The sequence below is a fragment of the Eimeria acervulina genome, genomic scaffold (assembly GCF_000499425.1).
Source record: "Eimeria acervulina Houghton genomic scaffold, Eah_scaff1082, whole genome shotgun sequence".
Classification (NCBI taxonomy): Eukaryota; Apicomplexa; class Conoidasida; order Eucoccidiorida; family Eimeriidae; genus Eimeria; species Eimeria acervulina.
Genome location: NW_013549435.1, coordinates 270 through 9,409, shown reverse-complemented (window position 1 = coordinate 9,409; position 9,140 = coordinate 270). Strand labels below are relative to the sequence as shown.

Genomic DNA, 9,140 nt, shown 5'->3' with positions numbered 1-9,140 from the left:
CCCCCCCGCCAACCTTGAGGGCCCACCTAGGGGCCCCTCACTACCTGGGATGCCCCCCATAGGGGCCTGGGGGGCCGGCCCAGAGGGGCCCCTCACAACCCGGTTCTCCAACACACCTGGGGCCCCTGGGGGGCCCCTGGGGGCCCCCTACGGGGGACCCATCTAGGCGCCCTCTGGAGGGCCCCTCAACCCCTTGCTTTGGGAGGCCCTCCGAGGAAGGAACCTGATGGGGGCCCCTGCGGGGGCCCCCGAGGGGGGCCCCTCCCTCTCGGGTTAATATAGGGCCCTGGGGCTAGCTAGGAGAATGATTTCGATAGCTGTTCATTGAAGAGGAATACCCGCAGCTAGCCATGGCTTGCTGCAGCTTCGGTACCTGAGCGAGCGAAGTGGCTAGCTGGGCCCCATCGCATAGCTAGCTGGCTAGCTGGCTAGCTGCCCGTCGGTAGTTAGGTGGCTAGCTGCATCCTAATGTCGGGTAGTTGAGGCATTTGCTCTCTCCTGCTGGGCTGCAGCATCTCTCTACACTTCCTAGCTAGCTAGCTAGCCAACTGGGTAGTTCTCTAGCTAGCCACCTGGGTACCTCTCTAATTAGCTAGCTAGCTAGCTAGCTAGCTAGCTAGCTAGCTAGTTAGTCCCTTATCTATCTAGCTCTTGTGTGTAGGTAGCTATGCAGCTAGCTGGCTAGCTAGCTCGAGGCCCTGCTAGCTGCAGCTAATAAGCAGCCATCAGCTGCGTGTATGATGACTCCTCTTGCCTCGTTGCAGCCCGGCGCTCTATCTCTCCAAACCCTAAACCCTAAACCCTAGACCACAGGATAAAGGGGACAGCAAAGGGTTCAGCTGTGGCTGTCTACCTGCTGCTGCTGAGGGTTTGCTGCTATGAAAACCCCCTTAAAGTCAGCAGCCCTTGAAGCCTTTTCTGCTGCTTCCTCTGCTGCTGCTGCTCTCAGAAGCGCGCTGTCTCCTGCTGCGAGCAGTTGCTGCTGCTGCAGCGTGAGGTGTACATACACCGGGGAGGCTTCGTGCAGGTCTTTGTGCTGCAGCAGCTGCTGCTCCGTCAGCAGCACTTGCTGCTGCTCCTGCTGCCAGGCAGCAAGAAGCCCCCAAGGGACCCTCAACAGCCCAAACTCAAGAGGAGACAGCCCCAGTTCCAGCAAAGAGATATGCATGCGCTGCAGCTGCTGCTGCGAGAAGCAAAGGCGCCTCTGTGGCCTCTGCAGCAGCAACACACACATACACGCACACAGGGTTTAGGGGTTGCTACCTTTGCTGCTGTTAGTGCTGCTGCTGCTGCTAGTGCTGCTGCTGCTGTTACCACTGCTGCTACAAGTCCTGCTGGTGTTCCTGCTGCTGCTATTGCTGCTGGTGCTAGTGCTGCTGCAGTAGCCCTTTCGGCGCTACGTCTGCTGTTGCTTCTGTTTCTGCTGCTGCTGCTGCTGTTGCTGCTGCTGGGGAGGAGACTGGTTTGTGCTTACGAGCATTTGCTGCTGCAGCGCAGCAAGCAGTTCAGGTGTACAGACACCCAAGCGAGAGACACACTGCCAGACTTTAACAACTGCATGCGCTGGCAGCTCTGAGGCCCTGAGGGCGAGATGTGCGTACACCAGAGACAAGCCCTGCATGCATGCAGCAGCAAACCCTTAGAGTCCCAGACACCTCAGCAGCAGCAGCAGCAGCAGCAGCAGCAGCGGAGTAGGAACAGCAGCAGCAGCAGCGGGAGAAGCAGCAGCAGCAGCAGCAGTCGGAGCAGCAACAACACCAACCGGTGTATCATCGTCGTGCCAAGGCATCAGCAAGGTGTGAAGCAGCAGCAGCAGGAAACGCAGCAAAAACAACAGCAGCAACAGAAGCAGCGCAAGAAGCAGCAGCAGCAGCAGCAGCAGCAACAGCAACAATTACCTTCCTATCAACAAAGGAGTTTGCTGCTGCACTTTCGAGGATCCACACCAAAGAATGCAGCAGGGGAGGAGGTGCCGCGTTTTTTGCTGTTGCTGCTGCTGCTGCGGTTGCTGCTGTTGTTGCTGCTGTTGTTGCTGCTGTTGTTGCTAATGCTGCTGCGTCTCCTCTCCTCTCTGCAGCAGCTTCCAGCTCTGCCTGCCCATCTGCAGCACCAGGGGACGCCGCCTCTTGCTGCTGCTGCTGCTGCTGTTGCTGCTGCTGCTGCTGCTGCAGCTGTGGCAGCGCAGCAAAGGCATAGGGCAGCAGAGCGGAAGCATTTAATTGAAGGCGTTTGAATGCCCTCAAAACAATCGCCAGCATGCATGCGGTGTAGCGCGCCTGATCTGCTGCAGCAGCAGGTGGAATTCCTGCTGCTGCTGCTGCTGCTGCTGCTTCTTCTTCTGCTGCTGGTGCTGCTGCTGCTGCTGCATCGCAGCAATAAGCTACGTGCTTAGGGACGTGAAACAGCAGAGGCCCGTAACGAAAGCCCACAGAAGCAAACGAGTTGAGGAGACAGCAAAGAGACAAAGGCTGCATCTCTGCTGCTAAGCTGCCGGCTCTCTCTGCTGCTGCCTCCAAGACTTTAAACAACTCTTCTTTAGTTAGGCCCTTCTCTTCTTCTCGCTGCTGCTGCTCCTGCTGCTGCTGCTGCTCCTGCTGCTCCTGCTGCTCCTGCTCCTGGTCCTGGTCCTGGTGCTGTTGCAGTTGCTGCTGTTGCTGCTGGCGGCGCTGCTGCTGCCGGCGTCGCTGCTGCTGCTGCTGCTGCTGCTGGCGGAAGTATTTGGTGAGGGCAGCAGCAACGAGACAGAGAGCATGCAGATCGAAGGTTTGCATGCGTTTTGCTGCTGCTGCTGCTGCTGCTTTGACGAAGGCAGGAGATGCTGCCTCAGCAGCAACAGCAGCATGCAGCAGCATTGCTAGATCTCTAGGTTGCATGCGTTGTTGCTGCTGGTGCTGCTGCGCGTATTTGTGCTTGTGCTTCTGCTGCTGCTGCTGCTGCTGCAGCAAGCGCTGCGCTGCAGCAGCAACCAGCTGCAGCACGAACTGATTGTTTACTCGCAGCCTATACAGCGCGTTTGCTGCTAAAGCGAGGCCCTTGGGGTTGAGGCCCCCAACTAAGCGGCAGAGAGCAGCAGAAAGAGCAGCAAGAAGCTTAGCATCTTGCAGCTGCAGCGCAGCCGCAGCATGAAGAGACATTACAAGCCCCCCAGGAGACAGCCTGTCTCTTCTTATTATTAATTCTTGTCTTAATACATTAAAAAGAGAAATAGGCATACACCCCAAACGAACAAGTGAAGAAAAAGTGTAGGCTACTTGGTTTGCTGTCATTGCTGCTGCATTACGTGCTGCTTGCTGCTGCAGCTGCTGCAGCAGCACGGGGTGTACACACAGCAGCTGCCCATACGCCTGAATAGCTCTGCAAACTGCAGCAGCAGATAGCTGCTGCAGCTGCGGCAGCAGTGCTGCTGCTGCTGCTTCAAGCAGCGGAGTATAGCGGAGACCTATACCCCCAAAGAGAGACAATAAAAGACATAAATCTTCACCAGGGATTGCTGCTGCAACAGCAGCAGCACGCCGAGCAAACGCAGCCCACAACGCCTTGTCTTGCTGCTTGTTCCTGCAGCAAAACAAGCCAGCAGCAGCAACAACAGCAACAGCAGCAATAGCAGCAGCAGCAGCAGCAGCAAGCAGCAAACAGAAAGAAGCATAAAAAGGGAGAGTCCCACAAACTGCTGAAGAGAGACACTGCAAGCGACGGAGACACTCAAATGCATGCAAACCGCAGCAGCAGCAGCAGCAGCAGCAATGCAAGCAGCAGCAGCAGCAACAACGGGAGATCACCGGCAACAACAAACGAATGGAGAAGCAGCAGCAGCAGCAACAGCAACAGCAACCGCACGGAGAGGCAGCGGCACCAGCACCAGAAGCAGCAGCAGCAGCAAAAGGCAGCAGCAGCAGCAGCAGCAAACGCATATTCGTAAAGTTGGGTTGAGCACCTTGCTGCTCGGATGATGCTGCGGGTAAGGACGAAGGGGGACATAGAAGCCACATACTCCCCAGCTGCTGCTGCTGCTGCTGCTGCTGCGTCATTCCCTGCTGCTCCCTCTGCTGCTGCTGCTGGCACAGTCAACGCCCCAGAAACAGCAGCAGCAGCAGCAGCAGCAGCAGGTGGGCCCTTTACTGTCTCCGTTTGCTTCTCAACAAATCGAATAGCAGAAGCGGTGCTGAGTTGCTGCCGGCTCTCAACTTGTAACAACTGCTGCAGCAGGGGCCCCCTAAGGGGCCCCCTGAGGGGCCCCTTGAGGGGCCCTAAGACGGGCCTGCCGTGGGGCCCCCAGTGGGGCCCCCTGTGGGGCCCCCCGAGGGGCCTTATGAGGGGCCCCCCGAGGGGCTCCAAGAGCGGCCCCACAAGGGGGCCCCCGGGGGCCCCCCTGGGGGCCCCCCTGGGTAGCAGGACCATGAGGTTGTAGCTTCTTGGGGGCCCCCCTGAGAGGAGAGTTAAAGGGGGCCCTAGGGTCTTGTGGGGAGGAAGGGGTACATGGGGGCCCTTATAAAAAAGATGCTCTGAGCTGCTGCTATAGAAGACAGACAATATCCAGCGACGCTGCTGCTGATGCTGCTGCTGCTGCTGTTGTTGTTGTTTGTGCTGCTGCTGCTGCTGCCAATGCAGCTTCTGCGGCTCTTAGGGCTCCTGCTGCTGCTGCTTTGCCTCTGTTGCTTCACCCTAGATGCAGAAGCATTAATACTTCTAAAGAAGAAGGGCCCCTCAATTCAGTGTACACCGTGGGGGGCCCCCCGGGGGCCCCTCTATACTTAATCCCGCATAGGGGGGCCCCTAGGGCCTCTAGAGATAATCCACGAGACACTATATTATTATACAGACGAACGCAGTTAAATATTAAATTAATTAAAAATAAAAAGCAGTTTATGCTTCATTATTGTAGCTGTTGCTGCTGCTGTTGTTTCTGCTGCTGCTGCTGCTGCTGCAGTTGCTGCTGCTGCTTACTGCAGCAGCAGCAGCAGCAACAGGGGCCCCAAGAGTGGGCCCCTTGGGTGGAGAAGGGCCTCATGCATGCTGAAGGTTTTGTTGTTTGATTTGTTGTTACAAGTATTTTGTTTGTTTTTTTTGTTTTTTCTTCTTATAAGTAAATATATAATAAACCCGCAGCCCCCCCTCTCTCTGCCTGGGTTTCTCTGTACAGGAGCTGCAGCAGCAGCTGCTACAGCAACACCAACAGCAGCAGCAGCAGCAACAGCAGCAGAAGCAGCAACAGCAACAGCCACATCAGGCGCAACAACAGCTACAACTGCAGCAACAGCAGCAGCAGCAGCAGCAGCAACAGCAGCAGCAGCAGCAGCAGCGTCAGCAGCAGCCTCAGCAGCATCAGCTGGTGGATACAGGAAGAAAAGTTTTTGTTTGTATTTTCTTTGCGTGTGTTTGTTTGAGCGTGAGTGGGTGACAATGAGCAGCAGCAGCAGCAGCAACAGCAGCAGCAGCAGCAGCAGCAGCGCGGGCGTGGTGAGTGGAGGCCCTAGCTACCTTCCTCTTGCTTTAGTAGATAAATGTGTGGGGTCTAGGGTCTGGGTTATAATGAAAGGAGACAAAGAATTAGTAGGGACTCTGAGGGGCTTCGACGACTACGTCAACATGGTGAGCTGCCTAGACACCCCAACTGCAGCAAACACCAAGCCTCTTTGCTGCACTCGCGTGGGGGGCCTCACACCTCTCAAAGGGGGCCCCTAAAGCCTCCTCTTGGGGCCCCTACACTACTCTATGGGGGCCCCTGAACAGCTGTCTAAGGGGGCCCCCAGGGAGAGCTGTAGGGGCCCCTATAGAGAAGTGTAGGGGCCCCTATAGAGATGTGCAGGGGCCCCTATAGAGAAGTATAGGGGCCCCTATAGAGATGTGCAGGGGCCCCTATAGAGACGTATAGGGGCCCCCAAGGTTGTAGCGGCCCCTGTATGTACTGGGGCCCCTATGAGGGCTACAGGGGCCCCCAGGAGAGGTGTAGGGGCCCCCATAGGGGGCGTTAAGGGCCCCTATCGAGCTAGCTAGCTAGCCATCTATCTATCTATATATCTATATATCTAGCTAGCTAGCTATCCATCTATTCATCTATCAATCTATCTATCTATCTAGCTAGCTAGCTAGATAGCCGTCTATCTATCTATCTATCTATCTATCTATCTGTCTGCCTAGCTAGCTAGTTAGCTGGCTATCTATCTATCTATCTGTCTGTCTGTCTAGCTAGCTGTCTAGCTAGCTAGCTAGCTAGCTAAGTAGGCGTGTATGTGTGCTTGGCATTGCTGCAGGTGCTGGACGACGTAACAGAGTTTTCGTTTACAGCTCAAGGCGTGAAGAAAACATATTTAGACACAATTCTATTAAACGGCAGCAATGTATGCATCTTAGTACCGGGAGGAAGCCCTGAAGAGGCCCCTAATGCTGCATCTGCTGCTGCAGCAACTGCAGCAGAGACTGCCAGGAGCTAAACACAACTTCTATACCCTCGCCTGCTTATTCATATTCTGCTGCTCCTCCTGCTCCTGCTGTTGCTGCTAGTAACTGCTGCTCCAGCAGCTCGAGCTGCAGCTACCCAACCGGTAGGGATACAACAGGAAGTCATGCAGCAGCAGCAGCAACGGCAGCAGCAGCAGCAGCAACAGCAACAGCAGCAGCAGCAACTGCAGCAACTGCAGCAGCAGCAACTGCAGCAACAGCAGCAGCAGCAACTGCAGCAGCAGCAGCAGCAGCAGCAGCAAACGACAAACTGCAGAGGTTGATGCGCTGCGCTTTTAGGGATTTTCTTTCTTTACCTCCAACAATTTGAATGTCTTTGTCTTTTCTGTCTTTGTTTGTTTATTTGTTTGTTTATTTGTTTATTTATTTGTTTATTTATTTGTTTTTGTCTCTCTTTCTTCTCTCTCAGTCTCCGTCTGTCTTTGTCTCCGTCTCCTCCTGTCTCTTTCTCTGCCTGTGTCTCCTCCTGTCTCTGTCTTTGTTTCTGTCTCCTTTTGTCTTTGTCTCTGTCTCCTTATGTCTTTGTCTCTGTCTCTGTCTCCTCTTGTCTTTGTCTCTGTCTCTGTCTCCTTCTGTCCTTGTCTTTGTCTTTGTTTGTTTGTTACCCTCGTTTGTTTGTCTTTCTCTCCTGTCTACAACTCATTAGTGATTTAGTATATTAATATATTAGTATATTAGTATATTAATATATTGACAAAGACAAAAGGAGACAGACAGAGACAAAACGAGACAGACAGAGATAAGGAGACAGACAGAGACAAGCGGGTAGAGAGACAGCCCCGTGCATGCAGCTAACAGATGATACTCTACCTTAGGTCCCCCCCTAGCTAGCTAGCTAATCAGCTATGTATCTAGCTAGCTAGCTAGCTAGCTGGCTAGCTAGCTAGGAGTTTGTTTCTGTTGCATAGTTTTCTAAACTGACGAATGTCAATAAATATCTGCTAGGTCCAGCGACACAAAAAAACAGACAGGCGATAGTCTAGTTGTGCAGACACTGCAGCTGCTGCTGCAGCAACTGCTGCTGCAGCAACTGCTGCAGCTGCTGCAGCTGCTGCAGCTGCTGCAAAAGCGCCAAAGCAATTGCGATCTCTTTGAGGTGCAGGAGAAGAACGGGGACGACACTGTCTCCTTTTTGTCTCTTGCAGCAGAAACAGTGCTACTTTGAACCTGTCTTAAACACTCTAGTGTTGTTGCTGCTGCTGCTGCTGCTGCTGCTGCAGCTGCAGCAGCAGCAGTACTTTCAGGTGTATGCACACACCCCCACATCAACACGTGTTGGATAGACCTGCTAATGGTGTGCCCTAATGGGCTGTTTCCAGCAGCAGCAACTGCTGCTGCTGCTGCTGCACCTGCTTCTGCTGCTGTATTTGCTGCTGCTGCTGCTGCTGCTGCTGCTGCACATGCTGCTGCTGCTTCACCTGTTACACCTGCTTCAGCATCCTTTCTGCTGCTGCTGCTGCAGCAAGTGCAGATACATCAGCAGCACCTCCGCCCCAGCCACCACTACCAGCATCATGATCATCATCATCATCAGCAGCAGCAGCAGCAGCAGCAGAAGGTGCATCAGGAGCAGCAGGATGAGGAGAATAGGGTTTATTTAGTAGCTCTAGCTTTCTTCGCTAGAGCATCCTGAACAACTCGAGTTGTAACAACGCCTTCACAGACATTATCTGTATCAATTCTAAAGCAAGTCTCACTAAACTCTATTTGCTCATCTTTAAAGCAAGTACCCATCTGAGGTGTATCTTGAGGTGTACACTCTGTTACTCTAAACTCTCCTTCACAAGGCTCCAGCACTGTCTCCTCAAGCACAACTTCGCAGTCTTCTAAGTCGTAGTAGGGGACAGTCGTACATTTCTGAGCACAAACAAACAAATATAAATAAATAAATATATAAATATATATATAAATATATATATATATATATTTATATTATATATTTAGTTATTTAATTTAGTTAGTTAGATTATTTATCTATTTATTTATTTATTTATTTAATTAGTTTATTTAATTAGTTGGTTATTTAGACAGCAGCAGCAGCAAGTGCAGCAGCAGAAGCGGGAAAAACAACAGCAGCTGCAACAGCCGCAACAGCAGCAACAGCAGCACCAGCAGCAACAGCATCGACAGCAATATCAGCAGCAACAGCAACGACAGCAATATCAGCAGCAACAGCATCAACAGCAGCAACAGCAGCAACAGCAGCAGCAACAGCAGCAGCAGCGACAGCAGCAACAGCAGCAGCAGCAGCAGCAATAGTGTTTAAGTTGTGCATTTTATATGATTGGTCAGGTGTACCTCTTCGAAGACAATTTGTTTGCAGGGGTACTGTACTTCTTCATCTTTAATCTCAGTGCAGATCTCCGTCGAAGGTATATCAACATCTTGACAAACTTGTTTCTTATATTTTCTTGTACAAGATACTTCTTGTGTTTCTTGAAGGTTAGCAACACAAGAAGCATCAACTAAGCCTTGTGTCTCTACACAAACTTCTTTAGCATATGTACTTGTGCACGGAAATGTATCTGTCTTTGTCTCATACTTAACACCTTTTTTAGTTACAGGTTTACTAACAGTCTCACAGACTGTCTCTTCAACAAAGTCCTCGCATTCTGTCTCTACTGTTCTTGTCGACGGCTTCTCACAAGTCTTTTCTTTTGTCTTTTCTATCATCTTACACT

At 52.5% G+C, this 9,140-nt stretch overlaps 3 protein-coding genes across 3 annotated transcripts; 2 read left to right on the top strand and 1 right to left on the bottom strand.

Moving 5' to 3' along the window:
• Window positions 1–835: 835 nt before the first annotated feature.
• On the bottom strand, window positions 836–4,398 carry EAH_00055160 (hypothetical protein, conserved; the record flags this gene model as incomplete). The annotated part of the gene is made up of 4 exons (XM_013393896.1): window positions 836–1,213; window positions 1,475–1,615; window positions 1,899–3,555; window positions 3,935–4,398. 4 exons carry the CDS (start codon window positions 4,396–4,398, stop codon window positions 836–838), a joined length of 2,640 nt encoding a protein of 879 aa, XP_013249350.1.
• A 612-nt stretch (window positions 4,399–5,010) lies between these two features.
• On the top strand, window positions 5,011–6,431 carry EAH_00055150 (snRNP protein Lsm5, putative; the record flags this gene model as incomplete). The annotated part of the gene is made up of 4 exons (XM_013393895.1): window positions 5,011–5,046; window positions 5,141–5,329; window positions 5,386–5,589; window positions 6,252–6,431. The coding sequence occupies 4 exons, from the start codon at window positions 5,011–5,013 to the stop codon at window positions 6,429–6,431; spliced, it is 609 nt and encodes a 202-aa protein (XP_013249349.1).
• A 1,542-nt stretch (window positions 6,432–7,973) lies between these two features.
• EAH_00055140 (hypothetical protein) lies at window positions 7,974–8,718 on the top strand (the record flags this gene model as incomplete). Its single annotated transcript, XM_013393894.1, has 2 exons — window positions 7,974–8,050; window positions 8,487–8,718. The coding sequence occupies 2 exons, from the start codon at window positions 7,974–7,976 to the stop codon at window positions 8,716–8,718; spliced, it is 309 nt and encodes a 102-aa protein (XP_013249348.1).
• Between the last annotated feature and the right edge of the window lie 422 nt (window positions 8,719–9,140).